This window comes from Marmota flaviventris, chromosome 9 (assembly GCF_047511675.1).
Source record: "Marmota flaviventris isolate mMarFla1 chromosome 9, mMarFla1.hap1, whole genome shotgun sequence".
NCBI classification, from domain to species: domain Eukaryota; kingdom Metazoa; phylum Chordata; class Mammalia; order Rodentia; family Sciuridae; genus Marmota; species Marmota flaviventris.
In genome coordinates, this window is record NC_092506.1 from 46,155,547 (window position 1) to 46,181,798 (window position 26,252).

The 26,252-nt window shown below is 47.3% G+C and overlaps 1 protein-coding gene across 1 annotated transcript in view; it reads right to left on the minus strand.

Annotated features, from left to right (window-relative positions):
* Positions 1–10,251: 10,251 nt before the first annotated feature.
* Otog (otogelin) overlaps positions 10,252–26,252 on the minus strand; it is a 75,990-nt gene continuing 59,989 nt past the window's right edge. Inside the window, exons 40-56 of the mRNA XM_027942266.2 lie at positions 24,147–24,330; positions 21,750–21,970; positions 21,452–21,590; positions 19,815–20,009; positions 19,406–19,618; positions 18,712–18,816; positions 18,443–18,550; positions 17,946–18,047; positions 17,576–17,674; positions 16,466–16,506; positions 15,408–15,483; positions 15,123–15,301; positions 14,253–14,357; positions 13,940–14,059; positions 12,771–12,816; positions 10,563–10,642; positions 10,252–10,452 (exon numbers count right to left, since the gene is read on the minus strand). Of these exons, the coding sequence (XP_027798067.2) occupies positions 10,252–10,452; positions 10,563–10,642; positions 12,771–12,816; positions 13,940–14,059; positions 14,253–14,357; positions 15,123–15,301; positions 15,408–15,483; positions 16,466–16,506; positions 17,576–17,674; positions 17,946–18,047; positions 18,443–18,550; positions 18,712–18,816; positions 19,406–19,618; positions 19,815–20,009; positions 21,452–21,590; positions 21,750–21,970; positions 24,147–24,330 (2,214 nt within the window). The remainder of the gene's footprint in view (positions 10,453–10,562; positions 10,643–12,770; positions 12,817–13,939; positions 14,060–14,252; positions 14,358–15,122; positions 15,302–15,407; positions 15,484–16,465; positions 16,507–17,575; positions 17,675–17,945; positions 18,048–18,442; positions 18,551–18,711; positions 18,817–19,405; positions 19,619–19,814; positions 20,010–21,451; positions 21,591–21,749; positions 21,971–24,146; positions 24,331–26,252) is intronic.

Below are 26,252 nucleotides of genomic sequence, written 5' to 3' on the forward strand. Positions count from 1 at the left end.
GTTTCTGTGTCTTCTATTCCATTGATCTTCATATCTGTTTTGGTGCCAATACCATGCCATTTTTGTTACTATTGCTCTGTAGTATATTGTGATGAGTCCTGCTTTGATTTTCTTGCTAAGAACTGCTTTGACTTATTCTGGGCCTCTTATTTTTCCAAATGAATTTCATGACTGCTTTTTCTATTTCTTTGAAGAATGTCATCGAAATATTAATAGGAATTGCATTAAATCTGTATAGCACTTTTAGTAGTATGGCCATTTCGACAATATGAATTTTGCCTATCTAAGGACATGGAGATCTTTCCATCTTCTAAAGTCTTCTTCAAAGAAATATGTTAACTTTTGAACATTTTGAGATTCTTTCTTTAGTTAATTTTTTTTAGTTAGTTTTCTAGTGATTGGGAAATATTTTTGGGGTGATAATATTTCTTTAAAATTTATTTAGACTCAAGAACCTCAATCTAAGTATTTTTAAATATTTGAAAATTGTTTATTTTGTCTCTGTTGAGAAGATTAACATATGTCTTTGAAGACAAGTTGACTTTGTCGTTTAAGTTCTCCATATCATCATTGCAAATTTTCCGTCTAGTTTCCCTATCAGTATCTGAGAAGAATATTAAATTTCCAACTATAATTTTGAATTATCTATTTATTCTTTCAATTATGATAAATTTGCTTCATGTATTTTGGGGCTATGATATAAAATGCTTTTACATATATGCATTTGTACATTCTTGATATAGTCAGTATGTTATCATTATGAAATATTCTTCTTGGTCTCTGGAAATATTTCTTATTTTAAAGTCTACTGTCTATGTTATTATAGCATCCCAACTCTCTCATGTTCATCATTTGCAGAATATAAAAACTTTTGTTTTTTTCTTTGAAATTATCAGTTTCTAAATGTTGTCTTTTGCAGCCAGCATATAGATAGTTCTTGCTTTTTTTATCCTGACAATGATTCCATACATAAGTTTTGTTGGGATAGAATTCATTTGCCATAACTCCATCCTTTAAAAGAATAGCATTCTATATTTATTATGTTCACAGAGTTGTGCAATCGTCATCACATGGCTGAACATTTTCTCATTTTTCCCCCTGAATATGTTTTTATACATACGCTTCCTATTGTATGGTTATAATAGCCTCATGAATCATGCTGAAAAAATCAATTAGAACACTGTTCATGTCCTCTCCGTTTCTTGTACTGATAGTATTTCATTGAGGGCAGCATACATTCCCATCTCAACTTGGGCATCACTTTGAGGTTGTCCACTCTTTTCAAATAAACAATGATAGTATGTATAACAACAGTCTAGGATATCAGAATTGGTACCCTGAGAGGGTTCTTTGCAGCCATGTTAGTAGGTGGCAGGGAGAGATATCCTACAACCACTCATTCATGAGTGGTGCTGGTTTCTATGGTCGTACCCTCTGATGTTGGGGGTCACAGGGATGTTTCCCACACATGATCTCTCCTAATCCCCATGTAATTCTCACAACTATTATAACTACTATTCCAATTTTACAGTTGAGGAAACCAAAGCTTGGAGAGGTTCAGTAATTAGTCAACATAACAGAACTAGTAAGGGAAGCAACCAGGATCAGAGCCCAGCCATCTGTCTAACCTGTATGCCACACTGCCTCCCATTTGTTAGTAACATATTCATATTTCTGGCCTATTGATGGGACATTTCATATTTTCCAGTAAAGATACAGATATTTTCAAGTTTTAAATTTTCTTTTGTCATTTCATCTGAATTTTGCATTTTGAAAATATTCATGACTTCAGGGTTTTTTGTTTTTAACTCTTGAATCCACAGCCATTTTTTTTCATGTTATAAACTATTTCTTAAGGTAATTCCTTCTTTGAGTTAAAATTCTCAGTGGAAACTGAGACAAAGGAATAGATATTTTTTAAGGGACTTCATATGTATTTAGCAAATTAAAATTAAAATTTTATACATTTACCAATATATTCCTATCGACAGTGCATCAGAGTGCCAGTTACGTTGTGGGGCATAGTTTTTAATGGGTGTCTTTGGGTGACCCAAAGTTTTAAAATGCTTAACGGTGGATTTTGAAGTACAGTGGCATATGAGCAAAGGAGATATTTTTGGGAGAAGTCCCTTCCCTGTACCTCCCGAATCCCTTTCAGACCCCCTCTCTCCACAGGCAGCCCCTCCTGCACATGTTGGGGGCAGGGTCTGGGTTTAGGGCACCTCTGCCAGGATCATGCTGATCTATGTTCTTGCCTGACACTCAGCAGCTGTCGTGGAGGCGTGGGCTGCAGGCGTTGTTCCCCATGGGCCGTGTGCAGGCCGCAGGCCGGGGAGCCTTTCCCGCCTAATCCAAGGGGCACTGGCAGTAAGGAGGGAGACAGCTGGGTGTAACTGATCTGCAAAGGAATGGAATGGTGCAGGCCTCCCAGCATTGGGCTGGGCCGTCTGCAGGCTGCCTGCCCCAGCTGCTGAGGCTTTAACCCTTCCTTCTCTTTCTCCTCTCTCCCCTCCATCCCAAAAGTTGATATCCCTCTGCTTAGCCAAGTCCCAGAAAGCTTCTTGAAGAATTGGATTCCCTGGCTGGGCCAGCTCTCCTTGCAAAGGACTCAGTCATATGATAGTTACTTTGGGAGAGGCTCAGGCAGAAGCAAGAGGTCCTACCTGGGGAGCTTCTCATCTCAGAAGAAGACAGAGATGCTAGAAGGGCTGTGGGTGACTCAGACAGTTGAGGCTTCGCAGTCAGAGCAGGAAGGCCCACACTGGGATGGAGCTTGGGGAACACTTCTTGGTGGAGACAATGAAAGGATCCTTGGGTCTGGGTCTGGTGCTGCCTCCACCATGACTCACTTTGCAGTGGAAACTTGGTTAAGTCCTGTCCCTTTCTGGTATCACTTTTCTGCTCCTGAAAACGTGTAGCTTGAAGATGACCAACTATAAGTTATTCTGTAGCAGTAATAATAGCTCCATTCATTAAATGCATACTATAGGCCAGGGACTTTACTTATAAAGATTCTCACCTTCATTTTGCTTGATTTGCATTCCCATTTTAGTGATGAGGAAACTGAAACTTGGAGAGATTAAATCTCATGGGTGATCTGAGTCTGAGCCACAACCTGACCCCACAATCCAGACTCTTCTACTACCTCCTGATCCCCTTCCAGCTCCAATTCTCTCTACCCAGTAAGTTAGTTCAGGTGGACAGAGGAGGGTATCACAGCTGGCTGGGGCATAGCAGAGGTAAAGATTTAGGGTTGAGTCCTGATCCTGCTGAGTAAAGGGTGGGCGGGGGCCAGGTTGAGCTCTTTTCTCCCGCTTTTCACTTGCCTGAGTCCGGTTGGGCTGGGATGCCCTGGCAGCCTCACACATGAGCACAGTCACTGCAGTTGTCCTCCCCTTTCTCAACCATGATCTCATTCGACTCTCATGCCAACCCTAGGATGTAGAACCTGTTGCTCCTCCTCAACATGGGGGACTGAGGCTAGAAAGTTGCCAATGTTTTCCAGCTGCTAACTGGACAAAGAGAGACTGGAGTCCTCTTTTCACTGCCCCTCCAGCTTCCCAGAGGAGGGGGCCTACAGTATATGTCATCAGGCACCCAGCAATCCTCTTGGTTTCTTCCCTGGCTAAGTAGGAAAGTCTGAATATGAGTTCAAGTCCTGATTTCTCTACTCTCCAATTGTGGAAGTTGTTTGCCTCTCTAAGCCTTACCTTCCTCAGCTGTTGAATGAAGACGTAGGTAAATAAATGTATACTGCTAGAGCCAGGCCAACATCTCTTTCCCCTGGGCAGAGCATGGACACAGGCTGGCATGCAAGCCCTAGATAAGCAGCATCTAGAGCTAGGAGTACATAGAGCTAGGAGTGGTTAGAGGCCAGAGAGAAGGATCCTGTGGGTTGGGGTTTTGCAGTTGGTCTGAAGGGTAGGCAGAGACAGCCTAGGGAGAATAAGGAACAAGTTATTCCAAGTGAAGTAAAGAAACAGGTATGGACACCGTATGTAGGGAGGAGCAAGGGTGGGGCTGGGTTTGGCTGGTTGGGGAGGAGGTAGTGGGGGTTTCATGGCAAGTGAGCATTGAGTAGCAAACCTAGAGAGTAACTTAGCTTTAGAAAATTGAGCTCTGCAAGGGTGCAAGGACTGGACCAATTCCCTACCATGCTGCTTGCCCACTTCTACCTACCTCCACCCAATCCCTGGTCTGCCAGGAACTCTGGGCAAGGGGCCGGGGAGCAGTAGGAGGGTGCAATTCCAGCTTGGGAGAGACAGCTGTGCAGGCCTCCTGCCTGCTGTAGGGGATTAACTGGCACTGTCACAATATGTTGGGGGGCACCTGGCTCCCCAGCTCTGCCTACCCTTGCACCCTTTAACTCCTTGCTGTCTGGCTTCTCATTTTCAAGCTTAGATATACACTCTCACTTATTTTTCATTACTTTCTGTGTTATATACTAGGGACACAAATTGTGTGTGTGTGTGTGTGTGTGTGTGTGTGTGTGTGTGTGTTGCTGAGAACTGAACCTGAGAGCTAGTGCATATGAGGCAAGTGCTCTACCCTGAGCACATGCCCAACCCTACGGGATACAAATGAATAAAGATATAGGGCACCTTAGCCAGAAGTCCCTGGATCCTTCATGATCTCTCTTCATGTCAGCTCTGGGCCCTCTGAAACTTTGTATTTCTCTCAGCAAGTTCCTTCTGCTTTGGCTCCTTCCAGGACACATGGTAAAATCACTGCCTCTGCAAAGCATCAAATAAATTTTCCCTTGACCTCATGCCCTCTCGCTCTTCTGTCCTTTCATCTTCTCAGCATCGTCCTCATCACTGTTTCCACTTCCTCACTGAGAAGATGCAGTCCCCTGGACCCATCTCTTCCTCTTAACTGGGCACACAGCTGGACTACATCCCCAGCCTTCCTTGTAGTTAGATGTGGCCATATACCCAAGGGAAAGAAAGCAAGTCACCTTCAGTTCCATGTCCCACATACCTCCAGCACATGTTCCCAGAATGCCTGGGCCCTGGCTTAATGTACATGAGCATATGACCCTGGGAGACTTGTGCTAAAGATGGTAGCACCTCCAGACACAGGAGCTAGGATCTCTTCATCTTTCCTGACATATGTTTCCAGCTACCCAAGACTACCTATTTGGAGGTTGGTTTTTTTTTAAACAGGAAGAAGAAACAAAGTTATCCACAGAAAAGATCTAATTTACAAACAAAAGAGGAATTTTGTTCCCCATCTCCTCTACCTTTCCATGTGGGACAACCAAAGAAAGACTGGAACTCAAGAAAAGGGGACTAGAAGGGGAAAGAGAGTGAGAGAGATTTCCTTCGGCAGAAAGTGGCCAAGGAAATTATTCATGGAGCATTTGACCTTCAACTTGAAGTTGTTCCTGAACTTGCCACCTGCTTTCCCCAAACGCTGCGAAGATTTTGAGACCTTGAGACCTTGAGTGGTCTGAACCTTGGAAAATCTAAAATGCAGGATTACACATGGGTGAGAAGACTATGGGGACCCAGCCCTGGGGCTTGTGCTGATGGAGGTGATGAGAGAGGCAAGGAAAGGGTTAAAGGGCCTGTGAGCAGGATTGGCTCCCCTCTCAATGAGGGCAGTAAAATCAGCATGTCGCCTCCAATTTGCTCCGGGCTGACCTTGAACGTGAATCATTCCATCACAATGTCCTTATTGATTTCCACAGGAAGAGGATTAAGCCCAGAAAATCAGGGCGGGAACTTGAGCCTGCACCACGGAGAATGGGATGGTTCTGCGGCTCAAAACCCCTCGTGTTTGCAAATATGTCACAGGGGACCAAGGCTGGGCAGCCACCCTGCTTGGCCACCAACTCTCTGAGTAGCCAGACTGGTTCTGGTCTTCTGTTTCCTTACCTGTGTGTGTGGCCTTTGGTGTTGTCTCAGGCTTTAAGTCATGGGCAGAGAGTGGGGAGGAACCACAGGAAGGGGAGAGAGGCCATGGATGTCCCTAGAGTTTTGAGTCTATTCTGGTCTATCCATCCTCCTATGCACAGTTACAGCCCTTGGGATACTCAGAACCAAAAAGGTTGCTTCCAGTTGCCATTGGACTAGCTGGCCCTAACAGCCAGGAAGGTCCCTGCTCAGTGCTGAAAACCCTTCAAGTGAATGAGACCAACATAAGGGTGGTGTGTGTGTGTCTATCAGTCTATTTATCTGTGTGTCCCATTTTTTTATAGGGGCATAAAGGAGGTAGGTCATTTTGTGAGAACCAACCCACAAGTTCCTTTCTTCATTTAGCATATACCAGAGAGCCCAACATGTCAGAGCACAAAAGGGCTACATAATATAGTGGACTGTAACAGGTTATTTACTTGTTCCCTACTGATAGGCATTTAAAGTTGCTACTAACTTTTAAAACTTAGGACAATGATGCAATATGCCACCTGGCACATGCTTCTTTGCATGAATTCTTTCTTTAGATGCTGTTATGAGTTTCCTATTGCTGGTGTCACTAATTACCACAAACTTAGTGACTTAAAGCAACACAAATTTATTCTCTTGTAATTCTGTACGTCAGAGGTCTGAAATCAGTTTCATTGGGCTCAAATCAAGGGAACAATAGGTCTGTGTTCCTTCTGGAGGACCTGGGGAGAGTCTATTTTCTTGAATTCCAGCTTCTAGAGGCTGCCTGAAGTCCTTGGGAAGAGCTGCTTCTTCTACCTTCAAAGTGCATAACTCCAATCTCTACTTCTCTCTCACTCTGACCCTGTGTTTACCTGGGCATACCTGGATAATCCAAGATAATCTCCCCATTGCAAGATCCTTAACATAATCACATTTGCAAAGTCCCTTTTACCATGTTAGGCAATGTATTTACAGTTTCCAGGGGTTAGACGTGGGCATTTTTGGAGGGTTGTTTTTCAGTCTACCACAGTTGCCTAGAAGTAGGATGATGTAGTTAAAAGATTTATTTTTAATAAATCCACATCTCCAAATTCTACTTGTGAACACTCACATCAACACTGCTGGTACTGGCCTTTCAGAGAGCAACTGGGCAATGCTGACAATGGTTCAAAGTTTTTACATCTCGACTTCTCACAATGCAGAGCAGCATTAGTGATTTGCCTCATGTTAATCTTTTGCTAGAGTATCTTGGCCTAAAAGAGTTGTTTTCCCCAAGAACAAGTTGTGAAACAAGATTAGGAGTTTTTGCCAAAAGACTGGAATGGAAGGTTGGGTTCTGGTGGGAACAGGTAGTAGGTGGTGACTGCATGGGAATAGAGAGGTGAGGTGGGGGATGAACAGCCAGACACATTGTAATTCCAGCAGTGGGGTATGACCAAGAGAAGCTATGGCCTCCTGTGGGTATATGGTGAGGGTGGAGCAGGAAAGCTGAGAACTGCTGCTGACAGGAGCCAAGGAGGGCCAGCTCCTAAAGCTGGTCACCAGTGACAGACTGAATGTGGAAAACACATTTGAAAGCCCAGGGCTACCCTCCCAAACTGAGACTGCAGAAAGACACTAGGCCAAGGCTGGCTCACTTAATCTGATGCCCTCTGCCTCTGTCCATACAGCCTCTGACTAAAACTGGCCCTGTTCAAAAAACTAATTTGTCATACTGAAAATAAGCAGATGGGAGTGCCAGTGAGGTGAGGGATGAACAGTTGGGAGCATTAGGATTCCTGAAATGGCTGAAAAAACACTTTGTATCTTAATCTAAATAGCTTTATATATATATATATATATAAATTTGGTGGAGGAAATTGGAGATTTAATCCAGGAGCACTTTACCACTGAGCTACACTCCTAGCTCTTCTTTATATTTTTTTATTTTTTGAGACAGGGGGTCTCTCTAAGTTGCTGAGGCTGGCCTTGAACTCACAATCTTCCTGTCTCAGCCTGCTAAGTCACTGGAAGTATAGGCATGCATCACTACACCTGGCTCTTGCTGTATATTTTTAAGTCATTTTTCTTTAAAGATATACTTAACTTCATATTCTGTTGAGCTTAGGGTTCAAAATTCTGAAAGCAATTGGTACGTGATTTAGGGAGTGTGTTGTGGCTAAGGACCATGCACCATTGATCCTCATCTATCGTGGAGAAATTTGGAAGCCCTTCCCCACTCCATCTCTCTAGGTAATAATGAAAAGTTAAGAAGTATGAAGTATGCACTTAAGGACACCCGTCTTTTAAGTACTGCTATAGCTGCATCACATAAGTTTAATGTGCCATTATTTCATAATCAGCAGATCAAAAATGTTACCTAATTTTCATTCTTATTGCTTCCTTGACCCATTGCTAATTTAAAAGTGTGCTGTTTAAGAGGCTATAAGTCTCCTTTTTCATTAGGAAAAACCCCAAGGTCCATGTCAGCAGTCAGGTGTACTATGAGAGGAGAAACTTAGGGACCTCTTGCATTCTAAGCACTGACTCAGCCCTAGGAGCTTCCTCCTCCTTCCCACATGGGACAACCTAGGAAAGCAGTCTCTCATTGGCTCCTTAAGGTGCCAGTGATCCTTTAAAGTTGAAGGGTCACTAAAAACTCATTACTGTATTCTCCCTAGTGTCACCAGAGTGACTGCAAAACCTTACTAAACTCTTTGGGAGAACAACAGAGAAATAAATACAAAACACTGAGAGGTCAACATGAAACCTACTCTCAGGGTCTGCCTCGTTCACATCCTATGTGAAAGGCATTCACTCCTGGCCCCATGGAACTGAGATCACTCCTCAGTCCTTTCACCTGAATGTTAGCTCCCAATGTCCTCTTCCTTTTTCCCACCCCTTTCTTTAGAAGCCAGTCTCCAATCAATTCAATCCCAGCCAGTAGATACCCACCCACCAAGGGTCTTCTCTGAATGGAGCATAGGTAGGGTAGGAGAAGCCAGGCTGGCCTCTAGGCCCTGAAATAGGCTCTTCTCTTCATAGCTGAGACTTCATATTCAAAACAAACCTGGCACCCTCAGAGATGCTCAGAGGCCTTAAGTCTTCCTGGGATTTATTGATACATAAACAGAACACAGTTACAGGAGCAAAGAAGCTGTGGGGAAAGCTGGGCACCATCCTGGCACAGCCTCCTGACCCCAAGGGGTACCAGGACAGCCACACCTCTACAGACATTCAGGGAAGTGCAGGGCCTGAGCAATGTCAGGTGCCCTTTGGATCCAGTAACACAAAGGGGCACAGGAGGCAGAGGATCTGCAGAGTGGGTGTGGATAGGAGTTCTGGCCTTGGCTAAGGACCCTCTGGTTTGGGGACAAGTTTCTGACAGATGCTCTGGGCTGCTGAGCCACATACACACAGGGTGTATTTTCTACCAACAGACACTTTTCCACTAAATAGACCATGAAGCACAGAGCCTGGAATGGCTGAGCCACAAAGGCAGGCCCCTCCAGAGACCAGCTCTGATATGTCCTTGGAGAAGAGGCTGAGCCAGGAGCTGTACTTGCAGACTGGAAACATTCATCACATAACCAAGGGCCCCCTCAGGAGGGTGAGATGCCCAACAGCATTTGAGATGAGATACACTGGACTCCTGCTAATGAGCTTATTCCTCCTTCCACCATCTCAAAGAGCCAGCTCACCTGCCAGGATGATTGGCTTGGGAGTAAGGGAGTGTGTATATAGGTGCAGGCCTCGGCCTGCTCTCCTAAGTCATTTCCTGAATTACAATATCAATGCAGGAGAAGGGAATCTGAGGGTCACTGAGTCCACTCCTCAGTTTTTGTGCCTGGCCTCAGACATCTCTGTGAAAGGACCTGGTCCCTCAAGTCTAGCTCTTTTACTTTTTTCAAGAGTCCTGGACAGCTCTATACAGGCCTCTTTCCTTTGACTGGGTCTATGTTTCTCCTGTGGTTAAAAGGGTGTAGAAAGAACCAGGCCTCCACACCCTGACCCTATGCGTGGTCTGGGGTCTACTCTGGTCCCAGCTTCTAGGGAAAGTTCCAACTCCCTCTACCAAAGAACCATGACCAGAGTTACAAATATACAGGGGATGGCCCTGGATCTGCAGTCAGTTCTTAACCTCAATCCAGGAACATAATTGAATTCCCAGAATCCTGAGCTGAGACACTTTCCAGTGTGTGGGAAGGGTGACCAGAAAGGGAGCCAGGATGGATAAGTGTGGCCTATTCTGGTCCCTCTTGGGGCCGCTGCCCATCATTCCGTACTCAGCACATACAGCTCTCCACCACCTTTGCCCACCTCCCTCTAAAAATTCTTGTGCTAACTGGAAGCAGAATATCGGGGTTGGCACAGATGGCCCAGTCAGCCCAGCCCCCAAGCTTCAGGACCATTGGCAGGCACAATCGGTGGGCTCCTGCACTGTGTAGGGCACCCAGGTGGCGTTGGCAGCACAGAAGAGCTGCACGGAGCGCCGCTGCAGTCCCACCTCCCGGCAGCACTTGCAGAAGCGAGCATAGGTATTGATATTGTGGTTGTAGATGCTGGCAGAGGGGCACCTCCCATCGCAGGACACTAGGTTGACCTGAAGACAGGCAGGCCAGTGAGGCGGCCTGCAGAGTGCCTGCTTCCCAAACCCCCTCCATCCCCGTCTTTGCCTCTCCCCGCCCCCACCGCCATGCCGCCGTCACGCACAGGGGTGTTGCTCCTACAGTCATTCTTGCGGATGGTCATGCGGATGGTCACCTTCTTGCAGGAGCGCCCATCCTCCTTACCTGGGGAACAGGGTGGGAGAGGCAGCTGTGGCCCAGATGGGCTCCCTGGGGGCAACAGGGTGGGCCAGCCTGGGGCAGTTAGTGTCATGCTGGAGGGTCCCACTTCCAGGTTAGTGCCCATGCATTAGTGCCCCTCCCCCTGTTTTAACTCAATGCCCTGGAAGGAAGTGGAGTGGGGGAAGGCAGAGGTATCATAGGGAGCAACCCTGGGTGTGTCTGCACCCCTTTCTGAGCTTCAATTTTCCTACTCTGAGAGGGCTTCTAGCCTTCCTTCAATTCTCTGAATGAATGGAAACCCCATTCATTAGCATCTAGTCCCTAGCAGAATGCTTCACATGACAGCTTCAATGGATTTCCATATCTGTCAAATGGAGCCAGGGAGTTGCCCACCTCACAGAGCTGTTGTAAGTGTGGAAATTGATCAAGTGTGGGGTTTCTTCTGCTCGGAGCAGGCCTTTCACAACCAGTCATATGACTTACTCTTGCCTTCAACGTCCCTTCACTGAGACCTTTCCTGATCCTCCTTGGAACTGCGGCTCCCTCTGTCCCTCCACCCAGTCCTCTCTTCCTGATCCTTCCCTTGTCTTATTTATATCCAGGGCATAATCACTGTCTTATCAGTGACACATATGCTGTTGAAGCATAAGTTTAAGAGCTTTCCCTTGCCTGGACCCCTTCCATACTCTGCCACCCTCAAAATATTCACTTTCACATCTCAATATAGATTTATCATTTTGGGTTCTTTTCCTCAATGAAGATCCCTAAATTGCATAAGCTTCAGGCCCCACACAACTCTGTGCCTCTGTTCTATGATCTATTTATTTGTTCTTTCTCTCCCACTAAAATGTCAGCTCCAGAAGGCCTTATTTATACGGTGCTTATGGCATTGAGCTGATGTTCAACAATCCGCTGGACTCATGGACTCACTCTGTAAAAGCCTAGGAAGCCCACCAGAAATGGGCCGGAATCCTATCTCCTGGCTACCAAGCCTCACCACAGGGAGACAGGAGAACCAAGGGCTGTCCTGGTCACAGGCCTCTGGGTACTGAACAGAGACTGACTTAAGTTACCAGCTGGAGAAAAGCGTGTCAGCACTGGGCACTGGTGGGCATTAGGTGAGAGGGTGCTGCTCAAGCATTCCCATGCAAGCAGGGGATGCAGCTCACTACCCAGCATGCGCTGTGGGCAAGGAGCAGGGGCCTCCCCCTCCCTCGCCCCCGGAGCTTGGGGCCACCTAGCAGAGGGGATGCTGTTGTAAATAGCAGTGCGGCTGCCTGCCTCCAGTCCTGTGAGTTTCCAAGAGAAGTACCTGGGTGGCAGTGGGCACTAACCCGTGGAGGAGAGGCAGGGCTAACGGGGACCACGGGAAACAGAGTCCCCAGGGAACCTGGGGAGAGGGACATGGGTTGCAGGTCAAATGGGGGTACATAGGACATTCAGGGAGCATGAGGTATGGGTGATGGATCAGACAATGAGGCCCTGAGCCCAGTGTCCTTGTAGCATGTAGTATGAACATAAAAGAGCCCAAATTACAGCCCTCTGGGGACAGGGTCTGAGAATCCTAGGAGAAGGACAGGCACATGGGCAAAGGTCCTTAGGCTGATTGCTCTGTTCATGCCAGCAAGGTTAGGGCTATAGACTCTGAATGTTCAGGGGCCCAGGAGCCAGGATAAAGACAAGATATACAGAGCTGTCATTCTGACTTAGGGACCCTGGAAGCCTGAATCCCATTCAGGAGGCACGTCCATGACCAAGACTCCTGACCACAAAGTAGAATCCATATGGTGGACATCTGGGCTGGAGGTCTTGGCAGAGGCAGGAAGAGGCAGAGTGACTGGTGAGCTACTGACCTACTAACTACAATGTCTCAATATCCCCTGTCTCCACAAAGAAGAAAAGGCCTTATATTGGGATAAGGGCATGAGCATGGCCTCTGGCCACCTTCTTCTTCTTCTTCTTCTTCTTCTTTTTTTTTTTTTTTTTGCCAGTGCCATGTGCTTCATGTCAAGGGGTGTCCCTTCTCCTACTCAGCTCTGAAGAGTTGCTATCATAAGTGCCAGTCCAGGCCCTCTGACCCCAAGATGACATTAGCACCCCTCACCCTTGGGCCTCCACCATGCTCACTCACATGTCCTACAGCATCCTTCCAAGGAAGGTACCACAGAGCCCCCAACCTGGAGGGAGAGAAAGGAAAGGGAGGGTGAAGAGCTTTGTTCCAAGTCAGAAGCCGAGGTCCCAGCAATAGGCAAAAACAGTCAGTCTTGACTGACTGTTCCTTCTGTTTCTACCATGAATGTCCAGGCAGGAGTTCCAGGACTGGCGCAGGCCATGGGAGAGCCAGAGGGGCTAATCTGGCTGACTAGACAACACTAAGTGCCTGCAGCCCCCAGTGTGGCTGCAGCTTTGGTAAAATGGCGCAGAGCCTCCTTTCTTTCCTGAGGCAGCTCCCCTCATATTCCTCTACTGACTCTGTGCTGGGGAAGAGGAGGATTTGGGAACATCCCACCATTAGTGCTTCCCTGCACAGAGGGTCAGGGAGGAAGGATGCAGGGATGACCCACCTAGATTCTATCTCAGCCCTCAATAAGTCATCCCTCTCCTCTAGACCTAGTTTCCCCATCTCTAAAATGGGGGCAACTATCCCTTATAGCCCTCCTCCTCTATTATGAGAGGGATAAAACAATGGATGGGACAGTTCTTAGAAAATAAGTGTGTGTGTGTGTGTGTGTGTGTGTGTGTGTGTGTGAGTCTCAATATACACGTATGATTTTGTGAACAAATATGCAAGTATGTGTGCACATGTGTGATGCTGCAGGTATGAGAGTGTGCCTGTGTGTGTCTCTGTGTGTGTTTATGTATTAGTTCTCTAGGAAAGTGTCAGAATCTTCAAATGTCCAGTGTTAATCTCAGGCACTTTAATAATTCAACAATAATCCCTAAAGTTCCAAGCATCCTTTTCCATGAGAAGTGCCCATGTTGACAGCTGTCTGTGCTAGGACTGGACACCTGTCAGCCCATCACAGGACTGGCCATGCACTGCTTGAGATGTGTCTGAGTATACCTGAACATGTGACAATGTATGTTTGCATTCACTGATGTGTGATCATGTGATTTGTCAGGATGTGGGATGTGAAGTAGTCAGAGAAAAAAAATTGCATGGAGAGAAGTGGACTGGGGGTGGCAGTGCAAGCACAGGTTCCAGGGACTGCACATGGGACTCCCACCCTGCCCCAATAGCCATCCGTGAGGCAGCCCATGCCTTGGCCTAGGCCATGCTGTAGGAGGAGGTAGACTGACCTTGGCACACTCGGTCTCATTGAGTGGTGGGCAGCTGATGGGCGAGCGGACAAGCACAGCACCCAGGGGAGTGCTGCCACAGTGGTAACGAGTGCAGTCTGCGATCCAGGATGCCCCTGGCTGGAGGGCACAGAGGTGAGCAGCGGGGGCTTGTGGTCAGATGGATGGCACAGGCCTGAGGACAGTCCAGTTCAGGGCATGGCACTGCTCAGAACCCTGTCTGTACTGAGCCCAGGCATGGGAGCCAAAGAAGGTGCTGGTCCTAGTTTCCCTTTCTGGGACATCTGCCCAGGTGGGCTCAGGGGCTGCTTACCAAGAACAGGGAGGTGGTGCCATTGGGGAAGGTGAAGAGGCAGGACACGTTCCTGCAGGAGCCACAGCAGGCCGCCAGCTCTCGGGGGTGCTCATACTCCTGGTTCTGCAGGCCAGGGTGAGATGGGATGGCATCAGCCAGGTTCCCGCCCACCTCCGCCTCCAGCCCTTCACTGTCTATTTATCTCCAAGTGAGACCAGAGCCCCAGAAGGCCCCCCTGTAGGTGCTCAGGAAGGGGAACTACCAGCCTCCTCCTCTCCCAGGCAGCCAGACAATTCATCCTACTCTCTACCTTAAGCCCCCTTATTGCCAGTGCCCATCAGCCATGGTGTCAGAGCATTTCCACCCTCCACCACCCGAGAGGCAGCATTCTGGTAATTAAAGTGCCAGTTTTGGTTCTAGACAGACCTCAATTTAAGTCCCAGTTCCTGTGAGACTTTTGATAACTGGTTAAACCTCCCTAAACCTTACTTTTCTCTTCTGAAAAATGGGAATAAATCTAACCCCTTTTGTTCAAATAATATTTACTTAGCCCTTACTAGAAGCCACTAGTAAGTACTCACTGTTGAAAGTACTGGGCATGTAGAAGGGATCAGCAAATAGTAACACCACAAATAAATAAACCAAAAGGATAAATGTCAAATACCCATATTTTCCAGGACTTAAATTTGTCCCTTTGCTCTTGATGGCCCCCTCCTGGCCTCTCTCATCCTGCCTTTCTTTAGAGGTCTTGAAGGCTTCTCTGATACCCACTCTCTAGACTTGTTTGAGGGGCTCCTGGCAAGATTCTAGGCTCCCCCTGATTTCTGGAGAGCCTAGTATCTACCAGCCCAGCCCTGCTGACCCCCATGCATCCGTGCTGCCCCCTACCGCCTCGCAGTGGACATCACACAGCACGGAGGTGGTGTTGATCTGATAGAAGCTGGTGAGGGGGTCGATCAGGTCCGTGCAGCGGGAGGTGTGGCACACGCCATCTGCCGAGAGCTCCACCACTGTCTGGCCAGGCTGCATCACCCCCAGCTCACGGCTGAGACACACGGGGGCCTTCACTGGGAGGGCAAGCAGTGTGATAAGTCGTCCAGAGCCCAGCTTCCACATGGCCTCCACCTGGCTGGCCCGCCCAGGCTCTAGCCACAGACCCCTTGCTCTGCTCACCGCACTCGTACTTGGCGCAGCCGCACACGTTCTCCTCACTGTGCATGAACTCCTCATCAAGCTGGGACTTCTCCCACTGGATGGGGTAGAGGGGGTCAGCACCCTGGGTGCAGGCCCTGTCCCATCTTCAGGAGCAGTCTGCCACCAGGGCCCCTCTTTGTGTCAATTGCCTCTGTAGTGGGCGGGTGGGGCTGGCAGGCCTGGGGACCCTTGGCACCCTGGAAGCTCACTCACTCTCCCCACTCCCAAGCCTCCCTCTGAGGAGCATCCCCCGGGCCTCCCTCCTTCATGGAGGGACTGTTCCTCTGCTGCTGGCCTGGTGTCCCTCTTGGCTCACACTACCTCCTCTCTTTCTTCATCAGTTTCAGGAAGAAGAAAAATGGATGGAGATCAAAATAGGAGGAAATGTGTGCTAGAATTAGGCAAAGGTGCATGTGATCCAGAGAAGGACCTAAAGGTCACTTCACTTTTCTCAAGGTATTTTCACTCCCTTCTGTGGCAGAGCAATCTGGTGGTTAAGGGCATGGCTCTGGCATCAATTCTTGATTCCAATCCTGGCTCTGTGGTTTACTAGCTTTGTGACTTTAACTTTGGCTTCCTTGTTTGTATAACAGATAATCACAGCATCAACCTCTTGGGGTTGTTGTAAAAATCAGTATAATAATACACAAAGAGGCCTGGGAAAGTTCCAGGCCTACCATAGCTTTCAATAAGCATAAGCCACCATCATGACTTTCATTGTCATCTTCATCATTGTTCCTGCCTTCATCATCTTCACCTTCCCCACCATCTGCTTCATCCTGACATCATTCCCACCATGACCACCACCATTAGTATCATCAACATAATTTATCTTCACCACAACTCTGAGTTATGATCATGCCCACCTTACAAAGGAGGGCACTGTACCCAGAAAACCAGTGGCAGAGCTTGGGACAAGAACGCTGACTTGCATCTCAGGGCTCTTTGTACTGGAGAAGTAGGGTCTCCAGGGGAGAGGAAAGAGGAAAGGAAAGACTGGCAGAACAGAGAGGGCGGGGAGGGGCAGGTCTCCATACCAGATGGCACCGGGGCACTGGGATTGTGTCACAGTCACACTCTGAAAAACAGGAGAGGTCAGGACCCACCTTCACCAGAGATGCCCAGGTAGAAGTTCCTGGAGCTCCCAGACCGCTCACTGCAGGTGCAGCCCCACCCCCTGCCTGGCAATGATACAGCTCCAGCTCCAGCACAGTCTAGGACCATGGAGTGAGGGGAAGAGGCTAAAATCTGTGCCTCCCTCCTTCCCTGCATAGGGGCTACTGATGCCTAGTTGGGAAGGTGGGCAGTGATGGATGCTGAGTGCCAAGCTCCTCACCAGGTACAGAGTGAGGATAAATAGGCAGACAGACCACTCACAGGTTTCTTTTTATCCCTGGGATTCATCCCTCTTCCTATAGATGGGGCCTCTCTGAGAATAAACATGGCAACATAGAACTTCTGACTCTGCATATTCAAGCTGGCTTATCTTTGCCATCCCCAGCCTTTACCTGAGGGCAAGTCTGAGCCATGCAGAGCTACTAACAAATTTAGAAGACATACTAACTCTGGTTTTGAGGACCCAGAGCTGCAGGTCAGGACAGCAGGGAAACACTCTCCAGGTTCCTCACTCATGTGACAAGACATTTTAAATACCCCCTATATACCTATGGTTTTTCTGTGCTCTGAAGACAAAGCAATGAATAAAATAGACTGAAACTCTGCCTTCTTGAAGTTTGCATTCTAGTGAGGTCTGGAAAAGACAAGCAAGACAGCCAGAGGCAAAATAGAATTTCTCCACTCCTTTTAAAACAACATTTTTATATAAAGTTCACTGGTTTTCATTGCTGATCATTGATACTCCCACCAGCCTTCCAGAGGAAGGGGAGGTGAATTTTAACACATAAGATGTATGCTATCAGGCAGCTGCAATAAAGATTTTTAAATGGGAAATATTTTTGGAATGGGGACTTTTTTCTTCTTTTTTTCTTGGAAAGATATAGGAATGCTCAGCACTCAGGGAGTGATACAGAAGGTCCCTGTTGGGACCTGGAGAACCTGACAGTGGTGGGGTCCTTTTCCCGGACCCACTCCTCAGTAGGGGCCCTCAATCTCCACTTTGGGCAGGGTGTTCCTGACCTGGAACTTACCACAGGACTTGTAGGGGCAACAGCGGTCTGGGCTCCATACCTCGACCAGCGCAGTGCCCATGCCACATTGCACCTGGGGGCAGCGGAAGCTCTCACACACTGCCAGGGTGGAGAAGGGCAGGTAACACATCAATCAAAGACACCTTGGACTGTGAATACTCAGGATGCAACACTGGCCAAGAAGGGGGACAAGAACTCCCCTCCTGTCCCCACAATATCCTTTGACACACTCTGGAGTCTAGGGAAAGTCTGGACTCCCAATGCCTCTCCATAGGGCTCCTTCAGGAGGCCCTGGTCCCGCTCCTGGAGGCACAGAAAGGTCCTGGAGTCCCTTTCCACATGGCCCTCCATGCACCTGGCCAGGACTCACCACACTCGTACAGAGGGCAGCAGAGCTCCGTGGTGTTCCTGTGCACCGTGAGTGCTTCCCCTTCCTGACACTCAGGGATGGGATCTGGACAATCGCCACAGGCTGAGGGAGAAGAGGGGTCACTGCTGTCACAGAAGTCCCCCTCATGGAGGCTTGGTGCTGAGCAGGTTGCTAGAATGGGAGAGGGACACCTCAATAGCCCAGGTGTGGCAGGAGCTAAACTAAAAGCAGCATTTCAGGGAAACGGTCCTGAGGTCAGAAACTGGATCTTCTCCCTATATTTACCCAAAGTCTGACCCTGAACAAGCTCCAATTTCTTCATGCTCAGTAACCTAGGGGTAAAATGGCCCATTTTATCTTTGTCCCATACTACTTTCTGGACAGTGACTTTGGCTTTCTCCTCATGCCCCCATCACAGAAAGACCCTCAGCCTTCCTTCCAGCCACCATGACAGCAGAGGCAAGGAAGGGCTGACATCTGAGGGCACGTCTACCCACCGCAGAAGTAGGAGGTACAGCAGGAGTCCACCAGGCGGCCTGCGATCAAGGTCTGGTCCTGGCGGCAATTGGGAACTGGCTCCGCTTCACACAGATTGGGGTCACACTCTGGGGAAAAAATGTAGGTGCTCAGAGCAGACACTGGCTGTACACACCTGGGCCTCCACCCCAGCTCTGACCTAATCTCTAGCCAGGACCTAGTCCCAAAGCTGTCCTCCCCTGACTCCCCTCAGGATGATTCCATTCTCCCCACCCCCCAGACCTCTCACCACAGCTGTAGCTGGGGCAGCAGGAGTCCTCCTGGAAGTGGGTGACGAGTCGGTAGCCTGGACGGCAGGTGGGGGCCAGTCCCTCACACAGAGTCTGGTTACACACTGACCCAGGGGGCACAGGACCTGTTACTTAGAGGCTGGGACATCCCCACTGCACTCCAGCACTGACATACCCTGGATACCTGATCTTCTTAAACTCCAAGTCCCCAGGTCTACTCCTGGGAGGGGCCCCTGAGGATCACACAAAGGCCCAGGACTTGGACAAAAGAACAATAATCATTCATGGAGCTGTACCATGTGCCAAATGCTGCTCAAACCAGTATTAATACAATAATTAATTTTTGCAGTCAACCCAAAGTGACTATTAACTCTCATGTAACAGAAGAACAAACTGAGGCACAACCAATGTTACATGAGTTGCCAGAAGTCACAGGCTACAAGGTGGTGGAAGAAGAGCTCACCAGGTGTCTGACCCAGGGCCATTGTCTTTAAATTGAACACCACCTCACACCCACCCAAGCCTCCGCTTCTGCCTGCCCCCAACCCTGGCGCGGTTCTCCACTCCTCCCAGCTCACTCCACACAAGATGCTTCAATTTTTTCAGGCCTCATCCATCAGGTTTGCCAGGCAGGGCTGGAGTCATTTAACTGTCTTATAGTTGAGGGCCAGGGAAGTAAAGGCTGGGACTCACCACAGACAGTCCCCAGGCAGCAAGGGTCCTCAGTGGGCAGGAGTAGGGCCTCTTCCCCAAAGCGTGGGCAGCTTTCAGGCTGGGGGCGAGGACATTCCAGGTCCACTGGTACGATGGTGTCTGGGGCTTGACACCGGTGTTGGCAGCAGCCACTGAGGGAGCTGTTCCAGGTCTCCCCCAGGGCCCGCGGCACCCCCATGCTGTCGGTGCATGCTGCAGTGGAGGCATGTTGGGGCACAGAGGACTGAGGAAGGGAGAAGACCTAGACTGTCCCAGGCTAGACCCTCCCAGCCATACTGACCATTCCAGAGCAGAACTGAAAGGACACAGAGGGACCCCCAGTTATGAGGAGCTATGAGGAGCATGAGGCCAGCTTGGGAGGGCCTGCACAGGGAGGGAAGGAACCTACCACACTTGTCCTCAGGGATGCAGAGCGCAGAGTGGCGCCGGTGCAGAATGGTGCCCTCAGAACAGACGCAGCCCTCACCCAGTACCTGGCACTGCTCAGGGTCCAGTGGACCCAGCATCCCATCCTGGCATGACTTGGGGGGCTCACAGGCTGTCACACAAGCTTGGTAGGTAGAGTCACTGGAGCACAGGAAGGCTGCAGGGGCAAAGTGGGTACCAGGACTAGTTCAGACCCTATGTAGGGCTCCCCACTGACAGCCAAAGAGCAGGAAGTGGTGAGAAGAGGGCTCAGAGCACTGAGAGTACCTAAGTCAAGGGGCTTGGTGTGAGACCTCCTTCCTCTCCATCAGAAGTCAGCAAAGTACAGCCCACAGCCCAAATACTGCCTGTGAAGTTGTACTGGAATGTAGCCATGGCATTTCTTGCACGATTCTTTCATGTATTATATATCATCTGTGGCTCTTTTTGTAATATAGTCCTTGCACTAGAGAACATATGGCCCACAAAGGCTCAAATATTTGCTATTTGCCCTTTTAAGAAAAAGTTTGCTAAGCCCTCGCTCTAGATGACTGTTTTCACTGTCTGACTGTAATAAATAGATTTTACATCATGGTGCAGTCCACACAAGTGTGTTGAACAGTGGTCCTTGAGCCTGACTGCAAAAGAATCTTTTGGCAGTTTTGAAAATACCATTACTGGGACCTGTCCCTGACCAGCTGAACCTCTGACTGGAAACCTGAGCATTGGTATTTTCAGAAGTTCCCCGTGTGACTAAAAAGAGTAGTTGGGATTGAGAATGGCTGGTGTATTGAAACTAAAAATATTTTTCTAAAATAATACTTAATTTTCCTATATGCAATACAATCTAGTATTTTCTATTCTATTCTATTACACTTTTTAAAATGCTAGTGCTGGCCCCCAAGTTAACTTCATACCCCCCTGTGTTAGGATCCAAGGTTTGAAAAACACTACAGAAGGTATTTATGTCTTTTCCTCTTTATCTGTCATTTTATAGGTATGGTCTTCCCCAACACTTACAGGTATGAGCTGTACCCAACCTTTTTGTATGTGTTCGTGTTTAGAAATCAGACTGCTCTATCCCAGGCCATGCATGCCTACTTACTATTGAGTGGAGATTAGAAGGGAGTGGATCTTATTTCCAACATCAAGGAAGGAGGAAGAGACCAAAATAAAAAATTAGGGCAAGAGAACTAATATTTGCATGCTAGTAACCATGTGATGAGCATGTGTAGGGCACCCTGCACACATTATCTACTATCATCTTCAAGATGACGCTAAAAGGAAGCTATAATTATTATCCCCATTTTATGTATGGGAAACTCAAATAAATTAAATAATATATTAAAATAAAATAATTGCTTTTTGAATTTTTAAATTTAATTTTTTAAAATTTATGATAATAAATTATAATAAAATAATTTTTATTGATTAATATAAAATATAGATTGTTCATGAAATACTATTTATAAGTTTATTAATTAATATAAATCAACAAATGAAGGAACAGCTAAATTTGGAAAAGCATAGACTTCAACATGGGTCTGGAAGCCTCTTTATACTCTTAACAGGATGGGAACAAGAGTCCCAAAGGCAGAGATTCCCTGTCCCCCAACTCACGGCAGTAGTCAGAGCGCCGCCACTCAATGCACACATGGAACTTGTGGCACATAGCCACGTATACGGTCAGTGCCACACAGGGTTGCTGTACATACTTGGTGTCCCGGATCCACAGCTCACAGAACGACTCTGGGGGAACCTGGGCATATGCATCAGGCAGTGCTGTCTACTTTAGTGCCCCAAATCCCAGGACCCAGCTCCTCCCAGCCATGCCCAGGGAAAAGAATGTGCCTCTGCAAGTAGCTGCTGCCCCCTCCCCCAGCTCAGGAGGTCTCCCCATGCTGAACTCAGCACATACAAAGCGGTGACAGGCGCTGAAGGTGCGGTTGGACACCATGCGAAGGCAGGGAGAGCAGTCTGCAGTGGCACAGCTGTCTGGGCGGAACCGGGTCTGGCCTTCTGAGGTCAAGGAGCTGAGCACCTGCCAGCTGTCCAGAAAGGGAGCAGGATCCTCAGCCCTGCCCACCACAGAGCCATCCTTCAGGGTGAGGTCATTGGCTGCATCTCCATCACAGATCCCTGAAAGGGGCAGAATTATTCCAATAGTCACAAAAGCCACTACCCTCTGCCAAGTCCTCAGTTCTCACTCTGAAGGTTCACCATGACAATTCTTTGGAAAGTATTACTATTATCTCCATTTTATAGATAAGGGAAATGAGGTACAAAGAAACTAGGAAAACTCCTGTGAAAGAAAATGTCTTTTTCCTAAGGAAATACACTCAAAGGATTTAGGGATAAAAGGAGAGAAGTCTTGAATCTGTTTTCAAATAGTTCAGAAAGTGCACACATGCATATGCACATGTGTATACACAAATTGTATGTACATACGTATATGCATGTATGTATATATGCATGTGTATATATATGGAGGGAGAAGCAAAAGCAAAAAAAATGTGAATAAGTAGTATGTCTGGGTAAAAAATAATGGGACTTCTTTATAATATTTTTTCAACTTCTAAGTCTGACATTGAAATACAAAGTTATCCAAAAGAATATGCTTTACTGGAAACTGCTGGTTAATTGTAATACTGGTTACCTCTTCTTCGTCAAGCCAGTCAGCCTATTCTTCCCAGCCTCCCTTGTGGCTGGGTGAGACCATGTGACTGAGTCCCAGCCAATAGTATGTGAATAGAGGTGCAGGACACCATTTCCAGACCTAGTCCACAGAAACTTCCCAAACACATCTCCTCTGTAGAATTGGTAGCTTGTGCTAAAAATGGCAGAACCACAAGATAGAAGGCATCTGGGCTTTGAGTAATCACTAATCATTTGGGAACTTCTGACTTCATCTCACACTCTAGCTTCAGACACATACTTCTCTGCCTGAAATGCTTTCTTAGACATACTTTTTTCAAGGGCATCTCAGATGCACCCATTCATGACCTTCCCAATTCTACACAAGAGTTGCTGGTTTGCAGGTCTTTCTTTCACAAAAAGTGACAGGACTCATTTTCCTTTAGATTCTCACTTATCTCATCATTCCCGCGTTTGCCTAGTGGGATGCTCAGGATATTAGTTCAGATAAAATAGAGCTATAATCTGACTTTCTGCTCTGACATCTCCAACCACCAGTTTGGTGAATATGAAGCATAATTTGAGTCATAGCTCTCAGATCTTATTAACAGTCTTAATGGACACATTTTAGGTCTTGATTTTGAGTCACCGAGGGGTATTACAAAAGCATCCTGGGAAGAGTTGACCTGCCGGTTGCCTGCTGACCACAGTGATCTTTGCTAGGGATGAGCAGAGTAGAAGGCAGAAATGGTGAGAAAAGAGTGGTTGTGGTGGTAGTGGTGGTGGTGGGGTGTGTGTGCACATGCACATGTGTGAGTGTAATGAAAGGTGTGTCAGTGAAAATGGAAGCCCCATCAAACTGGGATTTTGTTTTACTTACCGTTCTTTCCCCAGTGACTGGTACTTAGTAATTATGTGTGGCAAAAAGGAAAAATTAGCATGGGGCTGATTCACAAGTACAAGAGCATGTGTAGGGGGCATTTTGAATGCAGGGGCATGAATATGAATGAACACAAAGGGTGCAAGTGGAGGATGGCGGTTGGGAGTGAGTGTGTGTGTGTCCGTGAGACCCATCATCATGATCACAGCAATCTGTCATGGAGTGGCCCTGCAAGGAGCAGAAGTCCACATCTAGACGCTTCCTGTACCTCTTTTTCTTAGCCAAACACATCCAGTCCCTTAGAGCATGCTCTCTGCAATCATTCTATGGTCTAAAGAGCATTAGTTCTGCATGTTGTGGCAGCTCTGCCATATGCCCTTAGGCAACCACTTAACCTCCCTGAGCCCCCTTTCTTCTTTGGTTCAATGGGAATACTAAGGACCACCTCTTGGGGCTATTGTGTGAATGACCTGGAATAAGTGAGCTCAGAGTGTGGAAGTGCTTTGTGAAGGGTCAGGCACATGCAGACGAGAGGGATTATCTGGCATTAGGAGGCTGTCAGGGAAGCTGACAGACAATCCTGGCTGAAGACAACTGGCTAAGACCACAGCACTGCACCATCTCTCTGCTAGCAGCTTCAGCTTCAGAACACAAGACCTTATACCCTGCTGTCCTGGCAGCTCTGTTGGTCCCACCCCTGGCCTAGTAAACTGTCCCAGACTCTCCTGGTCCAGAAGAACCTGAGTCTGGTTGTGATGGACTAAGGAAACACTCCCCTCCCCCAGCTGGGTCCCACCTCACCACACAGGCCATGGCCTTGGGCCTTGCTGGCTTTGCTGGCCTCCAGGATCATGAGTCCTGAGCTGTGGAGCCACTGGATCTGGATGTATAAAGGAGTCTGGATCATGTACATGTGTCCTGTATCCTCAATTCGGAACCCGTACCTGTTCACAGGTGGCCGCACAGTCTGAGAGTCCACAGTTATCTGGAGAAGTGAGGGATTCAGTGTGAGCACAAGTTGCCCATCTGTCCTTCCATCCATCCATCTGTCCATCCTTCCATCCATCCGTCCATTCATCCATCCTTTCATTCATCCCTTCATGCATACATCTGTCCATCCATCATCTGACAGACATTTATTAGGCATCTCCTATGTGCCAGGCTCTGTTTTAGGCACACATAACCAAGACACAGCCCAAGGTGGCATGGAAGAATTTTAGAAATACTTTTATGAGCAAAAACAATAAAATTAACAGTAGGCAGGCTACATCTTGATGTTTGCATAAATATAAATCCTGAGTCACTCCAATCATTTTCTTCTTTCCTGATTCTGCTCAGATAATTTCTTCTGGAAAAATTTCCCTAAATCATCAGCCTGGATTAGACATTCCTATGGGGTCAGTCCATCTCTGGGATGGACCACTGAGACAAAATTTATTTGTTTGTTAGTCAAGTTTCCCATGAGTTTCTTAAGGGAAGAAACTATGTCTGATTCTTTGAATTCCCAGAACCTACATCTGGACTTGACACATACTGGGGGCTTAATCAGTATTTTTTTTAATTTAATTTTTTTATTATTAGTTGTTCAAAACATTCCAAAGCTCTTGACATATCATATTTCATACATTTGATTCAAGCAGATTATGAACTCCCATTTTTACCCCGTATACATAATGCAGATTCACATCGGTTACACATCCACTTTTTTACATACTGCCATACTAGTGTCTGTTGTATTCTGCTGCCCTTCCTATCCTTTACTATCCCCCCTCCCCTCCCCTCCCCTCCCCTCCCCTCCCCTCCCATCTTCTCTCTCTACCCCATCTACTGTAATTCATTTCTCTCTCTTGTTTTTTTCCCCTTTCCCCTCACTTCCTCTTATATGTAATTTTGTATAACAATGAGGGTCTCCTTCCTTTACCATGCAATTTCCCTTCTCTCTCTCTTTCCCTCCCCACTCTCGTCCCTGTTTAATGGTGATCTTCTTCTCATGCTCTTCCTCCCTATTTGTTAAATATTCAACACACTTAGTTCTCACACTTTTAAATTCAAAACTATGACCTCTGCTCTATATTAACAAGATTAAATTTGGATGTATCATGGGTTATTAGTTTTATGCTATAAAACTGAGAGAGGAAAAAGATTAAGATTATAAAATATTTATTATGACTTAACCTCCTTCTTTCAAGAATAAGCTGTTTTATTAATCACTTTGCAAATTACCTAGCACATGAAAAACTGTGTTGGCATAGAGGGAGTCCCAATCCAGGAGTCAGAAAACTTTGTGACCTTGGACAAGTCTATCTCTCCCACAGCCTGAGCCTTCCTATTTGTTCCAAGAAGGGCTTGGGCTCCATGATCCATAAACATTCTCCAAGTACTGGGAGTGAATATCCATATTTGAAGCCAGAGATCCTCTATGTTCACAGGACTCCAAGTGCAAGCAAGGACAACAAACAAAAGTTTCAAAGGTAAGGATTTGGACTTCCTCTTCCAACCCAGTCGGAGTAATAAAGTCTGGATTTACCCTCTTGCCTATATAACCCCCCCCCAAAAAAACCTGACAAAATATATTAAAATATATTGAACAGTTGGTAGCACAATAGAGTAATTCCTGAAAAGGGGGGAAACAAATGAGGTGAACCCTATGATTGCCCATTGTTGCTCAGAGAGTTTCTAGGCCACAGTGTAAGGATAAAGCACCCAGGCAAAGCGTAGAAGTTACCCTGAATTTACAAGAGTTGGAGGTTCATGGAGGCCAACAAAGCTAGAGTTTGCAGGGCAGATTACTTCAGAGAACAGAGCTGAAGAGAAAAAGTTTGTGCTCTGAAGCTTTGTAGAGTCCCTCCTGACACTGTCTTGACTCTGTTCTGAATTTTCAGCTGAATATTGATCAGTACAGGTAAG